This window comes from Erigeron canadensis, chromosome 6, assembly GCF_010389155.1.
Source record: "Erigeron canadensis isolate Cc75 chromosome 6, C_canadensis_v1, whole genome shotgun sequence".
Lineage (NCBI taxonomy): Eukaryota > Viridiplantae > Streptophyta > Magnoliopsida > Asterales > Asteraceae > Erigeron > Erigeron canadensis.
Genome location: NC_057766.1, coordinates 32,147,557 through 32,163,849, shown reverse-complemented (window position 1 = coordinate 32,163,849; position 16,293 = coordinate 32,147,557). Strand labels below are relative to the sequence as shown.

The window sequence follows — 16,293 nt, the reverse complement described above, 5'->3', positions numbered from 1 at the left end:
ATTGATCACAATATCATTTTCACCAACTTATACAGTTAGTTGATGGCTATCACCAAAACTAGCTGTTCCACCAAGTTAATCCGATCACTTGCTTGCCATTTCAACTCACCATCTCCATCCATTGCCGCTACTCACTTTCGTTTCGCTCAAAGAACAACCATCAACACAACAACAACCATCTTCCCACCACAACAACAGGAATTTCAAAAAATCACTGACAACTGGGAATACAACTTTGCAGACACCAAAGGCCTATACTCATCTGTCAAAACATGGAAACTGATACACTCAACTGCGAACCTTAGTATGGCTTCAGTTGAGCCTGTGGTGGATTTAGGGATGTGGGTCATGAATTCTAAGTTGATGGAAGTTGGGTTGGTTAGAGACATGGTGTTGGGTGTGATCAAACATAGTGTTTATCACCACTTTGTTGCTGGTGAAGATACTTATCAAGCTGGTCAGACAGTTAAGAAGTTGTGGGAGTGTGGTTTAAGGGGTATGTTGGATTATGGTCTTGAACATGCAGTCAATAATGAATCTTGTGATGTAAATACTCAACAGTTTGTTAAAACTGTTGAATCCACACAATCTCTTCCTCCATCTTCTGTAAGTTATCTACTTATTGCATTTTAGATACAACATACAAGTAGTTTTGAATTTGGAGGTAATCTTAAATAGTGTACTATTTAAGATTACTGCATATATATCCGCTAGGCCATGGCCTAGCGGTTATTCAGGGGACTCACCAACCAAGAGATTTTGAGTTCATGTCCCAATATGGACAAATGTATGAATTTTCAGGTTAGTGCTTTTCGAATTAGATTTGGGAGCGAAATGATCAGTTACAGATCAATCATTCTTGTGTAATTTTGTCTAAAATTGTAAATTTGGTTCAATGAACAGGTTAGTTATGTAGTTGTGAAGATAACAGCTCTTTGCCCAATCTCATTATTAAAGAGAGTGAGTGATCTTCTTAGATGGGAATACAAAAATTCGTCTTCTTTTCTCCCCTGGAAGCTAAATACCCTTCCCATATTTGCCGAATGCAGCCCTTTCTACCACACGTTAGAGAAACCATCCCCTTTGACATCAACAGAGGAGCTTGATCTAGAATTGGCCCACAAAAGGCTAACAACAATATGTGACAAGGCATTAGAAAGCAATGTGAATGTGGTCATTGATGCAGAGGATACTTCTATTCAGCCGGGTATTGATTATTTCACATATTCGGGTGCAATCATGTATAACAAAGGACAAAAGCCCTTGATTTCTGGGACCATTCAAGCGTATTTGAAAGATACGGGTAAGAGGCTGTATGAGACCAAGAAAGCTGCTGATAGAATGGCATTGCCAATAGGGTTTAAGATTGTTAGAGGAGCTTATATGTCTAGCGAACGGATTTTGGCTAGTTCTCTTGGTGTTGAGTCTCCCATTCACAATAGCATCAATGACACACACCATTGTTTCAATGAGTGTGCCTCATTCATGTTAGATGAGGTCTCTAGTGGCCCTGGTGGGCTAATCCTTGCTACTCATAATCTTGAATCAGGTACAAGCTCGAAACTTCATGGATTTGATCATTTGGGTTACGTTTTGTTTTTGTTATTTTCTTAAAACGGTTAGAGGAATATGCTATGCTCTGCTTGGAATAAAGCATTAGATAAATATAGTGCACCAAATTTGATGAATGCATTGTGAATCAGGAATGTACTATCCAGGGTTATACTGGTTATGAAACCCGAGGTTGAAACGTAATATTTCATTAATGAGGTATTTCTTAAGACAAAATTCACGATCATTAATGTGAAATGCTTTGTATTGACTTTGTGTTTTGAATGAATCCATACAGGAAAATTGGCAGCCCGAAAGGCCCGCGATTTGGGAATTGGTAAAGATAGTGATAAGCTTGAGTTTGCCTCACTTTATGGAATGGCAGATGCAATGAGTTTTGGATTGAGAAATGCAGGGCATAGAGTGAGTAAGTACTTGCCATTTGGGCCTGTTGATGAGATCATGCCTTACCTTCTGAGACGAGCAGAGGAAAACAAAGGGCTAATATCATCTTCATATCTTGACAGACATCTCATGATGTAAGAACCTATACTATACGTATAACCGAGCTGTTTCTTGATGCTTCGTTTTGATGTTTAAATGATGGGATTTATGCAGGAAAGAGCTGAAAAGGAGAATAAAAGCTTATGTTGGGCAAGGCTTGGCAGAAGGAGGGAGCAAATTTAAAACACAAGCAAGCTTATGTTGGGCAAGGCTTGGCAGAAGGAGAGAGTAATTTTACTCTCGGCCTTCTGCTTCTAAACCTTGTTGCCATGTTGTTCCAAGGATGTATATCAATTAATAGGAGCGTAGGAAGTCTTGATGATAATAAAAGAAAAACGCATTTAATATTCAGTAATCCAGTTGTTGAGCTTAAATTCTTTCGGTCTGCAAGAACACTTGCAGAAGCCAGAAGTTGAAGATTTTCTGGAAACACTTGCACAGTACAATACTTGTTACTATCTTTTTAGGTTTGTTGAAATGTTCATATCAGAGCCATGATCTCCATGTATGTTTTTTATATATAGCTTGAAGTTTATGATATCTGGGACCCTGTTGGCATACCTTAGTCTTAAAATCCATGTCTGAGCCACAACTACGAACTTTTACGATCAAAACTAATAATGATAACCGTCATAATAGCTTAAAACCAAAGTAATAACAATTTGAGCTATATGCAGCAAAGCCATATTGATGTTTTCATTCTTCAGCAGGGAAAAGAATTTGGAGTTTATGTATTGACACCGCATTGAAAAAACATTGCAAGAACTCAGATTCCATTTATCAATCAAGTCTACATTCAACAAATACAACCTTACATGAAAACAATTACAAACATATTACAATCTTTTCAGGCTTTTCTTTCTAGCATCTATCTTCTTTTTGTCCACTTGAGCTTTCACCAATCCGCCTTTATTGATTGCCACCACAGGTGGTAAAGCAGTAGAACCACTACTAACTCCAATATCCACCACCGAGTTCAGAAGAGTGGTTGCACCTTTCATGGTGTTTAGTGAAGGGGCCAAAGGTGTAGTGGCTTGCACCACTGCTCCAGAGACAGCGGGTTTTGGGTCTATGATACAAACGGATGAGTTTGTCTGGTCAACATTTAAGACTGCCGTTGATTCGGATATAGCTCCTGTCTTGAACTTTGGTTTTGGCTTCAAAGCATGAATTCCAGTATACAGCCTGTGATCAAGTCACGAAAACAGTATGTTAGTATTGGATCAAGATATCTAACATAGTAGTAAACTGCAACACGTGACCTGACGCATTGTTGTAGAAAAATATTGATAGATGAGGAATCTTAAAAACCAAATCAACACCATCAATCCAACATAATCATTTCAATGCTAAATAAACGAGGAAGATTTAACTTTTTTTACTTAGCAGAGTAGGATAGAACTGCAATTTAAATGCAGTAACATAGGTGGCAAAATAGATAAGCTGGATAAGATGTCAATATGGGTTGGGCCAACTTGCCACACTTATTCTGTCCATTATATATGAATATGGATTATGTAACACTGTAACCAACTAATTATTAAAGTAATAATAACAATAATCCCAGTCTCTTTTAAAAATGAATTTAGAATGTCGTAAATTCTTGAGTTTACTACGTGACGGGTTTAAGAATGAGAACCCCTTTTGCCTCCACTTTTCACTATCAAGTTTTATTACTCATTTGATATAACATCATTCAATATAAGCCGATTGACCCATTATTTGGTGAAAGCTGACCTGGCATGCCTAGCATACTCTTCATAGTTCTCAAGAAGCATTTTGCCAGCTTGCTCGTTTAATGCAGATTCCGGAAATGGCTCAATCAACAAGCATCTGACAACCTGCAACCAGGAGACACATCAACCATAAGTTTAGTGCTTTAATTTACACCAAGTCCTCAATTTAGGAGCTGAAAAAATGATCCACAAAAACTTACAACTAAAACATGCCGTAATCCAAGACTAGGATTCCAATCCCTTTTCAATGTGTTCACACATATCTCACCGTTTGATGCAATGTTTGGGTGGAAGATCTTGGTCAAAAAATAACCTGAAAGAAGAAACACAAAGAAGATAGATATTAGCATAATACACACATTCAGGTTTAATGGCATGTTAAAAGTTTATAACCTGAGATGATCAGCATCATAGAATATTCACAAACACATGAACACGCAAGGAATGAGAAACCATCATAGTTTTCACAAACCTTTAGGAGGTGAGTGGGGGAAATCACGAGACAATATCAACTTCATGCGGAAAACACCATTCTCGTATGGAGTGCCAGCTACATACATGGGAAACATGGTTAGAACAAAGAAACAATATCTCATATATATGTACTCATTGACAAACATTGATACATTGCACATATATAGCGAGGGAAGGGTTGATGAGTACCCGGGCCATCTATATCAGCATATATTGTTGAAAAATCATCATCATTCACTCCTACTTTAATTCCTTCTGGTGGTGAATCATCAAGACTTTTCAATTCCCTAGCAAGTAGTTTGATTACATTTGGAGGAAGGTTCTCGTTGGTAGCCTGCAATTATTGCAAGGCAAACAATATGAATCGCCTATCAATTTTACTCATCAAACAATCATATCTTAAGTCTTGAAGCAACCAACTTTAAGTATACCATACCCAAATTGCCGAGAGATTTAGCATAATACTAAAAGTTTTAGAAACATTTTTGAAGGAACAAAGGTGCTAGCTTGAGCATAATCACAGGGGACTTTAGATATCATTAAACAAAGATAGATGTCGAAAGAGAGAACATACCATAAATCAGAGATAATATTTCGAGACTGAAAAGCAAACGTCAATGACAGGAGAATATAGTCAATGAAGCCAATTAACCTGTAAACACGATAAATCATTTCAAAGTTATTACACATCCGAAAGATAAACACAAACAAAATGCAAAGTTTCAACTTTAGTTACCACAATCGTCTAAATCTATGAGTTATTGAAAAAACTAAAACTATACTATCAATTTGTCTTCCTTTAGCATATCATGTCATACATCTACATTTTAACAGTTAGATCCTCGAATGCTATGCCTTACAAATGTGCCTTCCTAATGTTATATCGACATGAAAGAAACAACTTTATTTCGCAAAAACAAATACAAACTTCGGCCGATCGCTATATGCAGGGTTCATACCCTAAAAAGATCTAACAAATAAGTCATATCAACTTCCTAATCCGCAAAAATGTTACACATTGTAAGGGTATGCAAATATAAAAATGCCTACTGATACACTGAAACGAAAACTCCCAAAAATCTCTATACGAAAAATTCCTTCATCATTAACAATTAGCCTAAATCTAATCTTAAAACAACTAAAAATCAAAACTTTATACTAAAACATAAAAGGGCTTTCTTATATTTACAATCAAGTGCAGAAAAAACCCTAAGTCAATAATAGCATAACAAATAATTCACCAAAGAAACAAACTTTATACAACAATTAATCACAATAACAAAACCCCAATTCAGAAAACACACAATATCAATATATTGAAATAAAAATAAATTATTTTACCTCAAAATCAATAATCTTGAATCACACCCAGAATTAAACTTTCTTTAAAAGCCCTAAAGGTTTCAACTTTTTCACTAAATTGAAATAAAATCAAGATCAAGAAATTTATCTATTTTAAAATGATTGATTATTAGGTTTAAAATGGAGAGAGAAGAGATGAAGAGCGTTCTTGGCAATTGGGGATTAATAAATACCGGGTATATATACAGAGCAATTATAGGTACAGAGTTTACCGTTGAGGATTGTCTTTGTAATTTCATTTTAGTACTTTGAGTTATGAGCAATTGTGAAAATGATCCTTAGTATGAGGTAGATTTTGTAAATAGTTATACTTTTGGGGTGAAATTGAAGTTTACGTAATTTGTTTCGTCGGTACAAAGCCGAAGATGGGAATAAAAAAGTGTCATTGTCAATCACAGCTTGCTTTTTAAATTGGGATTTCCAATTATTGAGATTTTGATTAAATAAAAGATAAAAGTTATTAATGATCTAATTAATGGATGTTGTAGTCACCTCCCTTTCAAATATTCGGGTGTTAGTCGGGAAGAGTTGTTAGATAATATTTTTTTAATTCATCTTATCATTGTTTTTGTTATAAGTGATTTACAATTATTAATTGTATGTTTCTGAAAATGACAAAGTGATAAATCTACAACAATTATTAGTAATCTACAATAAATGTACAAGTTATAATGCACAAAGTACAACTATATAAATCAGACATTGTTGTAGATACTAAAACTTGTTGTAGCTTTATCACTTCTCATAAGATAAACATTCATCTACTCGCATTATGTGACAAAACTTTATAAAAGAAAATAATACAGAGTTATAAGTATCATTGCATCAACTAAAAGTTAAGAGTGTTTTCGATTCAGAAGTGTTTTGAGTTTGTAAGATCATTATCAATGATAAAGTATATCATATGTTATTTCTTATCAGTTTTTATCATATTTATATCTTGTCGCTTGTCAAATGATTATCAAATTAAAACATCAATATCAACAATACATCATCACTTTTTCATCGCTCTGTTTTTAAACTAAACACAATAACATAATTTCAATAGTTATGGATTATATCCTATTGGTATATGCATAAAATAGCTTGTCGTTTTAAGAAAAAGTTATTAAATAAAATGGTATTTTAATAAATAAAATAGAAAAGTAAACATCCAATGTCATTCTTCACAAATTTTAGGTCTCAATATTTAAACGGTGTATGAGAAGGTTAAGATGTAGACATTCTTAGCTCTACATAAGCAAAAACATTGCTTACAAGTTTTATCTAAATAATTGAATATGACCTCCGACTAGAGTGAGGATTACACCCTTTGACCTACCTTTGTGTCTAAGAAAACCATATTATTTTATTTGATAAATAAATATGAACTTCATGAAAATCACATCAGAAAGAATTACAATAATATTAAACAAAAAGGTAATTTTTCTTCTTCGTTTTCATTGCTTACGCCAAAGTCCTAGTCATACTTTGACCGAAAGTCTACCTATGTTTTTTTCCAATTTTCTTTTTTTTACCATTTCCACTCAAACCATCTTGAATTTGCGTTTAGAGAAATTAACGTTTCAAGAAATTATTTTTGTCTTGTCTCGTCTTATAGTTTTGTCATCACTTTTTGTTGTCTCATTATAGCTTTCTTAATTCCAAACGGGTCTCGTAAGTTGTTTTCTAAGACAAAGATGCGTGAGTTGATTATCCAGACAAAGATGCGTCTGTTTAAGTGTTACTATCTGAAGGATTGTTCCTGCAAAAACTAAGATGACGGGTGTTAGACGGAAGGACTGAAGTTGCACAAAATGTTAGTTAACCCGTGTAACGGCCGTTACACATCACTAACGGTCGTTAGTCGCTGAAATATATAAATACATTCATTTGGACGGATTTTGGGTAACTTTTTGATCACTTAAAACCCTAAAACGATCACCAATTGTCATTGGAGCCCTTTGAAGGAGGTTTTTTACTTGAATCATCATCTTTGAAATCAAAAACACGATTGGAATATCTCAGCATTCCATATTTGATTTTATCACTATGTTGGACTATATATTTGCATTCGTTATTGATTGTTATACTTTGTCGGCTCAATTATTCACAACCCGCTGATTGAGCAATAAAGTTAGGATGGAATTATAGGCCGATATCCTCTCGTAATAAGGATACTACGAGCATGGGTTTGTTATGTGTCTTTATGGGCCATATGAAATTGGCATAACAAGTTTCGTTTGGCATTATGAATGGAGTCATTAACGAGGAAATCTTCCCCAACAATCCAAAGAAATTCTCTCGTTTAATTTTGTGGCTTTTTGTAATTTGGTTGCCTTTGATGCTGAGAAACAAATCTCTATCTCTATATATAATAAAACAAGATTGTTTCCTATAATTACTTTTAGAAAATTTTTGATGTGTCAAATCCATATTTTACCTTAAATTTTTATTTATTTAATTATGATATCATATATATAAATAAAATAGAAATAGCCCTTTACATGTTTAATAAAAACATTAATCATTTATTTAAAGGAAAAAACATCTCTCTTATATAATATTACAAACAAAATATTTTTTTTTATTTACTTAATGCGGTATTCATTTCTATTTTAAAATTTTTTTATTGTGTTAGTTGATTTATTAACTATATAGTTATTGTGTTAATTGAATTACTAGATTTATATCAAATTATAATGTTTTAATAACAAATATTTTATATATTTTTAATATATTTTATTTTAAATTTTAATTAACAAGTCCGGGTTATACCCGTGTTGATTAACTAGTATTGCATTAAAAAGAAATTTATTTAATTAAATACTGCAATAAAAAAATTATCTTTAAAAAAAATCCCTTACACAAAATGAAACTAATAAGCCACCGAGGCAACGACTAGTCGACTATTATCAGTAAAACTCATTCTCATGAAATTCACGAAAATGTCACGGCAAACAACCAAACACTTAAATTATAATATCAGTGATTTCATTGTTGGAAACCAATGATATAGTTTTATCACTTTATGCTTGAAAGTTCTTAATTATAATCGTTTTCAAACTACATAATCATTTTCTCCTCCATTCTCCAACGACTTTGTATAGTGTCATAATATAATAGTAGGTAGTATAGTATTGATGTAATGATATCTATATCGATAAAACACACCAGATATAATTCAATCTATCCACTCATTTACTTAATTAGTTAATTATTGGCTAACCAAGTACACTTAGTTGGGTTGGTTAGGGGTATCTTCTAAATCCACTATGTGGGCCCCGGAGGTGAGTTTTCTCCAAGGTCTCGGGTTCGAGTCTTGGGTTTCTCATCTCAAGGTATTTTCCATGAGGAGGAGGTTGGAGGTCCAGCAAATTCTTGATTAAAATTGTCTCCAACACGTCTGAATCGAAACTAACTTTAAAAGAAAAAGGTTAATTATTGGCTAAATCCGATAAAATACATAATTACAAATACTACTATAGTAATATTGAGTGAAGTTTCAAGCTAAAAAATTAAAATAAAAATTTATGATGTAAAACAAAATATTGTAAATTATAGTCAAAATTGAAAAATAAAAGTCAACTTAAAAAATCGAGAATTATAATTGGTTAATAAATTAGCTTTAGTATAATGAGGATAAGTACTCGTGTGTTACGGCGGTGAGATGGTGGGATGATAGGTCATAAAGTGTGATAGCCAAAGGCCTTAACCGTACGGGTTTCGCCATCAGATTTAAAATTTCGTCGAAAGTATATCGAATGACATCTCTAATGAAAGAGCGCGAAATTTTAAGAACACCCATATAATTTTTATAATTTATCGATGTTTTGTTTGTGAGATAAAAATTTTTGCATGAATTGGAGGAGTAAATGATTTACGGGGGAGAGAGAAAAAAAATTATTGGTTGAAATTTGAAGGGAGAGAAAGGTGTTTGGTAATATAGAATTGATAGAAGAAGCATTTTGGAGAAGTAAATGTTGAAACTTAAAATTTTAGATAGGAAGAATCTACTTTATGATATAGTATAGATATAGATAAAGGAAAGGAAACAACGAGACCACTGATATAATTTCAAGCGAAAGGTGTCAATGTTAAGTTCTAATTGTTATTCCATACTTGATACTTCCTTTCAGTTCATCTCCTTGTCCCGTGCAAATTCCAAATTAATATTACACATATTTTTATTTTATTGTTGGGGTAACTTTATATGATGTTCACTTCATAAGCCTCAAAATTCACTAGAGTTATTTAACGTGTAAAAATTGACTAGCATTGTATCCACGCAATGCGGGGTCGCTTTGGTGGTAACGATGATTGGCGGTGGTGACGGTGGCCGTGGTGGTGTTGTTCATGGTGGGTGTAACTCTATAAGTAATTTGTATAAATGTAATTGATGTAAAGTGATAGTAGATATAATTTAGAAGATAAATGATTAATGATGTAAATTAATTTATAAAGTGTAAAATGGTAATTTTTTATCTAACACTTTTATAAGAGGAAAAATGATAATTATTATAAGATAGTATAGATATAGTACATGACGCATAATGTTAACATCATACAACATTTTCCCTTTGTTTAATACCCACTTTACTTGTATATATTCATGCTCTCTTTTTTGATCAATTAAGCATTATTTTCACCTCTCTCATATAGTTATATTTTATCCTGGGTAATGATTTACATGACTAAAATTTATAAAGTTGAATATGTCTAATCAACAAGTACTCAACTATTGAATAACGGATTCCACATATTTTCTCTTCTTACCTTCACCTTTCGTCTTGCCATGTCTCTTTCAGTCTTTCTAAGGCATGTTTACGACGAGTTTTAGGCGTGTGAATCATTTTTATATTATTCTATGTTGTTTATTGATAACTTTGTAGCTATTTAGATAGAACAATAATCAAATAAAGGTCTAACCCGGTATTGTATTTCATTTTTTATTTTGGAGCATATATCATTTTAATAAGCTAGCATACTACGGGTACAATGCGGCAGAATTATATAATTCTCAATCTTGGCATCCAGTAAATTTTTTTAGAACAGTAAACCATCTTATCGATCCTGATCACTAAGTTACATGATTTCGGTTTCAACAAGTGTTTTTTTATCATGTTTTTCATTGGTTTCTCTTTGAAACAAGCTAAAGTATTTAACAAGAAGAGAACTTATTATATGCTAAAACGCAATTTAAAAGATGTTGATTATTCGGTTATTCCCAAATGATTGTAAATTTGTAATCCTCTTGAAAGTTGAAGCACAAGTTATTAGTTTATTTTACAGGTAAATATGGGTCCAACTACTTTCATATATATTAAACTGCAAATTCAAAGAAAACCTAATATGAAAAACTCCCATCTCTAAGTTTGGAGCATTTTGTTCATAACTGGAATTAAGTTCAAGACGTTCAAATCTCGAGTCTCGTAGTATCATTTTTTAAATCAACTTTAATAGGTACAAACCACAAAAGGCTATCAATTTTTCAGAGTTTCATAATAATAACCCTATCGTTACAACTCCAAAGAAAAGGACATCAAACGAAAAAAAATATCACAAAAAATAATCTGAACTAGATTCTCAAGGGATAAGTTCTTTTGTGATAATTAATATATATATTAAAAACAAAGTTATGGAAATGCGTGTAAAGAATAGCAACAAACCGTTTTATTTCTTTGGGCTCAATTATATTTTCTTAGTGGGCCGCTTTATTTTCTTTTGAACCCATCTTATATTCTTAATTTTGGGCTTGACAAATTATGTTTTGATATTTTAAATTGCTTCCAATTTGTTTACAAAAAACAACTTATTTTAATTGCATATTATTATTTTTTAAGTTTTTAACATTTTTTAAATTATCTCATCTTAGTACAAGTGAACTATTACAATCCGTGTAAAGAATAGTAATGGGCCGTTTTATTTCTTTGGGCCCATTTTTTCTTGGTGGGTCGCTTTATTTTCTTTTGGACCCATTTTATTTTCTTAATTTTAGGCTTGACAAATTATGTTTTGATATTTTAAATTGCTTCTAATTTGTTTACAAAAAATCACTTATTTTAATTGCATATTATTATTTTTTAAGTTTTTAACATTTTTAAAATTATCTCATCTTAGTACAAGTGAACTATTACATAGTATATATACACATAACAGTGGGGTGTATGTTTTCGATATATATACCTAACCATCTCCGAAAAATTTGATTGTTATACTTATTAGTTTCAATGTTATTTCGGTTATGTTTTATTATTATGGATTATTTTTTTTTCACTTTCTATTTTCAATGATTTAAGAAATTAGCTTTAATTATGTTTTTCTTATTAATTTTTTTTTTATTTTATATATTCTACTTTCATACTTATTATCTTTTAAAATTTATATACTATATTAATTTGTTATAAAATTATATCGTAGATTTTTTCTAATTTATAATTGCTTAATCATTAAAAAATCAATATCAACTCAGGTTTTGAGCTAAATAATGTTTTTAAAAGCATGTAATAATTTTTAAATAATACGGAACACAATAAATATAATGTTTCCCGGGTCATCGTCCGGGTAACGTATCTCGTTGATAATTAAGTGTAAAAATATCTTTCATGGACTTCTGTTGTTGAAGTTATATTTGTGGTTCACGATGTCACAAAAGTGGCTCAACAATTGGCAGTGGTAACCTTAAATGTCACATGCAATCAAAACTATGATCAAGTCATCAAACAGTTTCTCTTTTAATAATTGTAAATGATCATCACTATGTAAGTATGTAACGAATACTAATAATTATAAAAAAAACCTTTAGAGTGAAAACTTATATCTATCTATATATTTATTAAAAGAGTAGGAATCATAGCCTTTTAAAACATTCTTCAAACTCCAAACTATATTAAAAAATTGCCATATAAGATTTATCTTATGTGACATCTCTATATTTTTTACAATATTTATTATATAACTAGCTATGACATGAAAGCATATACATTAATATTGATATTGATACTTTTGATATTTGATTATAGTATTTATGAAGCAGGGATCCAATCGAATCTGTCAAAAAGAATATTTGAACTTTTGTCAATAACTAATAAGAATCGTGGGATTTGATAGATTTTTTGCCAAAAATATTTTTAATATAATGTTACGTTAGAGTTTGTAAAGTACACGTACATCTACTATATTGAAAGCTTTGGTTATAGAAGATGTTATTTAATTTAATATTATATTAGACTTTGCAAGATACATATACATAGAGTATGATTTGCAAATGGCAAACGTTTTCAGAAGACTCTTGCGGGGAAATTTTCATATCTTTTTTCATATTATTGGTATGTTTTCTGTAATTAATTGGGTGAGTGGTTTTTTATTCAGTGATTCATGATTATTTTTAAAATTTTTTTTTTATATTCATGATTATTGAATGTAGTTTTTATATATAAATATATAAGTTCTACAGTTTTCGATAACCAATCGTTTCACAAACCCATGCAAAACACAATTATTCCCATAACATATTTATAAATACATTAGATAGTTATCGTAACCTATTGTATACTAACAATTTTAATTGCCGCATATCGTGTAGGTAAAATAATTTGTAATAATATATACTATACTTAGGCTGAGAGGAGTGAGGCTATCCCATTTGTGGGCGACTCACGACATGTGGCGTCATGTTACACATTGGGTAGCCCCTTAAAAAGGTGGGAGTGAGTGAGTGAGGCTACTTGGAGGATGGGGGACTCTTGCCATGTGTCGCATACTAATAATTAGTTTATTTTTTTTACTATACTTAAGCTGAGAGGAGTGAGGTTATCCCATTTGTGGGCGACTCGCGACATGTGGCGCCATGTTACACATTGGGTAGCCCCTTAAAAAGGTGGGAGTGAAGCTACTTGGAGGATAGGGGACTCTTGCCATGTGTCGCATACTAATAATTAGTTTATTTTTCTACTTTTTATACTAAAAAATTACAAACACGCACACACACACACACACATATATACACGAAATATATAAAAGACATTATTGCATAACTAAAGAAAGTCACACCAGTTCAGCTTCTAATGTATAATAGGGGAAAAAAATCCAACAAATAAAAAACAACTAAAGTAAACGAAGTATATATATATATAACTAGTCGTTCGTTGCTAACCAATCAAAAGCAATAGTCAAAGTTGTGGGAGGCGATCGATTTCTATCGCCATTTTCATTTTTTTGGCCCTATCGTCATCTCGGGCTGGTGTAGCTGACGATGGAAGCGACGAACAGAGGGGGTGGGGAATCCGGGGATCGCCCCACTCCCTTCAGTCTTATATGTCACATGTTTGTTTGTTGTCTGCTTAAAACATCCAATTATTCAAGTATCTATTTTTCAATCCAATCAAAGTGTCAATAATCTTTTTAGGGTGGGGGAATACCTCCCCACTCCTCGTCACCCCTTTCCACCTTTTCTTCTTTTCTCCGTTTTTTCTCCACTTGCACGGAGTACCTCCCCATTCAATTAAAAAGAAAAGACAACATAAGACACACACAAAAAAAAAAGAATATAAGGGTGGAGACACACCCGGGGACAGCTTTCCTCACCCTCCTCCCGCCTATTAGGTTCCACTACCACAGGGCAGTGTTCAATTAGATACCCTACGTACTTCGTCCACCCTTAAAATTGCTTTTCATAATTTTGTGATTAAAGTGATATTTATGTATTACACTTCTGCTATCATTTGATTACTTCTAAAATAGAAATTTAGTTTACTTCTAACTAAATTGGTTTTTACATTTTTTATACGATCGAACACTAATTATCTCCATTTTTTTTTTAACAAATGAAAATTTTATTTATAAGAAAATCCTGCAAAAACTAGGATATGAAATTAAAATGTAGTAAACTATAAATGAATGTCTAAACTATGTAATTTAACTATATTTGTGTTTATGATAAAAAAAATTCTAAAACTTATATAGAATTCAAATACGATACTTGATTAAAGTGCAAAGTATACGTAAATAGACGTCCAGATATAAAGGAAATTAAGGGTTTTGGATACAAAAGCACAATCAAAACATAAACGTTAAATTTCTATCTCCATCTCTAATACATTATAAAGCATTTGTTTGCTCTATTTTTTTAACTTTAACTAAGTGAAAACCCCAAAATACTCATATCACTAATTCATTACATCTTTAGAAGAAATCTCAACCACTTATTTTTTCCTTCATTCTCAAATCTCAACCACTTATTTTTCACTATCCTTCATAAATCATTTTATTTCTCTAATACATTCAAAATCTTTTATCTCAAAAAACGTACATCGATAAATTATAAAAATTATATGGGTGTTCTTACAATTTCATGCTCTTTCATTAGAGATGTCATTCGATATATTTTCGAAGAATTTTTAAATCCGAGGGCGGAGCCCGGACGGCTAAAACATTTGGCTATCACACTCTATGACCTATCGCCTCTTATGACCTATCACCCCACCATTTCACCGCCGCAACGCACAGATACTTTGTCTCGTAGTTTTAAATATAAAATCAAAAAAAGGAACAATCTCTCATTTCTCACTACATCATAACAGTAAACACTAAAACGGTTAAAAGAGAATATTCAAAACCCTAGGCTGTTAATAGCTGCGTATAAATAGAGCCAAAAGTTTGTCTTCAGCCCTTTATATTCCGTCAACGTCACCTCAACCCTTGTGCCTTCTTCATAAATTAATCTACACAGTTTTAGTCCCTCAACTTGTGAAAATGACATAAAAACCAGATTAAATTAGACAATTAAGTTGAGTTATTTAACAATTTAGTGCATGTATTTAACTTACAAACTTCAGATATTGTATGTACTCATATATATATATATATATATATACATCCAAATAGTTGTTTGATGTATACCATAGGGGAAAGAGATTTATAGTACAAGCAATCCAAAAGGTACATAAAGTACAAAGGGATGTCTTCTTCCTCATTCTTACTTCTTTTCCGGCGAGACTGCCTCCGCCAGCCACCGCCTCCTTCTTCTCCGTTGAGACAACCACCGCCACCACTATCATCTCCGACTATCCCAACCACGATGTCGGCATCGACAACAAGGGCTTCATCCGTACTGTATCAAACCGCCACCATCTCTTGGATCGCCACTCATCAAATCCATACAATTTCTATATGCGTCCCTTGACAACCAGTTTAGAACAGATGAGGGCAACGCCCGTACCGTATCCATCAGAAAACGAACTTGATTCTCGCTGGAAAAGTCGTCGGAAGTGGTAGCGGTGGTTGTCTCGCCGGAGAAGAAGGAAGAAGGAGAAGGTGTGGTGGTCGCCAGAGAAGAAGATGGTGGCTGGCGGCGGTAGTCTCGTCAGAGAAGATGGAAGAAGGGGGAAGAAGATCGAACGGGTGCCTTGTACTTTGTACTTTTTGGATTGTTTGTACTCTAAATAACGCACCCCTATATACCATAAACATATATATATATATACACACACTAGATTAAACCTGTTCGTTAGACGGTAATATAATAATAACTAATATACTTATTAGAAACCAAAAAAAGTGAAACAATCAAATTAAAAGAACAAAAGACGAATATATTTGGAGATTATAAAACATCATTCATCTCTTTATAATCCATAAGAAAATCACAAGTTAGCTCAAAATTAAAAAAAAATTACTATATAAGAGA

The 16,293-nt window shown here is 32.4% G+C and overlaps 2 protein-coding genes across 2 annotated transcripts; one reads left to right on the top strand and one right to left on the bottom strand.

Moving 5' to 3' along the window:
* On the top strand, positions 1-2,395 carry LOC122605935 (proline dehydrogenase 2, mitochondrial-like). Its single transcript, XM_043778899.1, has 4 exons — positions 1-606; positions 904-1,549; positions 1,850-2,090; positions 2,170-2,395. Exons 1-4 carry the CDS (start codon positions 43-45, stop codon positions 2,285-2,287), a joined length of 1,569 nt encoding a protein of 522 aa, XP_043634834.1. The 5' UTR covers positions 1-42; the 3' UTR covers positions 2,288-2,395.
* A 405-nt stretch (positions 2,396-2,800) lies between these two features.
* On the bottom strand, positions 2,801-5,772 carry LOC122603668 (ubiquitin-conjugating enzyme E2 22-like). The gene is made up of 7 exons (XM_043776436.1): positions 5,607-5,772; positions 4,840-4,917; positions 4,455-4,599; positions 4,264-4,341; positions 3,992-4,104; positions 3,793-3,896; positions 2,801-3,240 (listed from the first exon to the last, which is right to left on the bottom strand). Exons 2-7 carry the CDS (start codon positions 4,840-4,842, stop codon positions 2,892-2,894), a joined length of 792 nt encoding a protein of 263 aa, XP_043632371.1. The 5' UTR covers positions 4,843-4,917; positions 5,607-5,772; the 3' UTR covers positions 2,801-2,891.
* Positions 5,773-16,293: the final 10,521 nt, after the last annotated feature.

Coding starts and splice junctions, on each gene's coding strand:
- LOC122605935 (XM_043778899.1), top strand. CDS start 43: ATGGCTATCACCAAAACTAGCTGTTCCACCAAGTTAATCCGATCACTT. Junction 607..903: donor AATCTCTTCCTCCATCTTCT/GTAAGTTATCTA, acceptor TTCAATGAACAG/GTTAGTTATGTAGTTGTGAA. Junction 2,091..2,169: donor CTTGACAGACATCTCATGAT/GTAAGAACCTAT, acceptor GGATTTATGCAG/GAAAGAGCTGAAAAGGAGAA.
- LOC122603668 (XM_043776436.1), bottom strand. Junction 4,342..4,454: donor TGCTGATATAGATGGCCCGG/GTACTCATCAAC, acceptor CCATGTATGTAG/CTGGCACTCCATACGAGAAT. Junction 4,105..4,263: donor CCCCCACTCACCTCCTAAAG/GTTTGTGAAAAC, acceptor TTCTTCTTTCAG/GTTATTTTTTGACCAAGATC.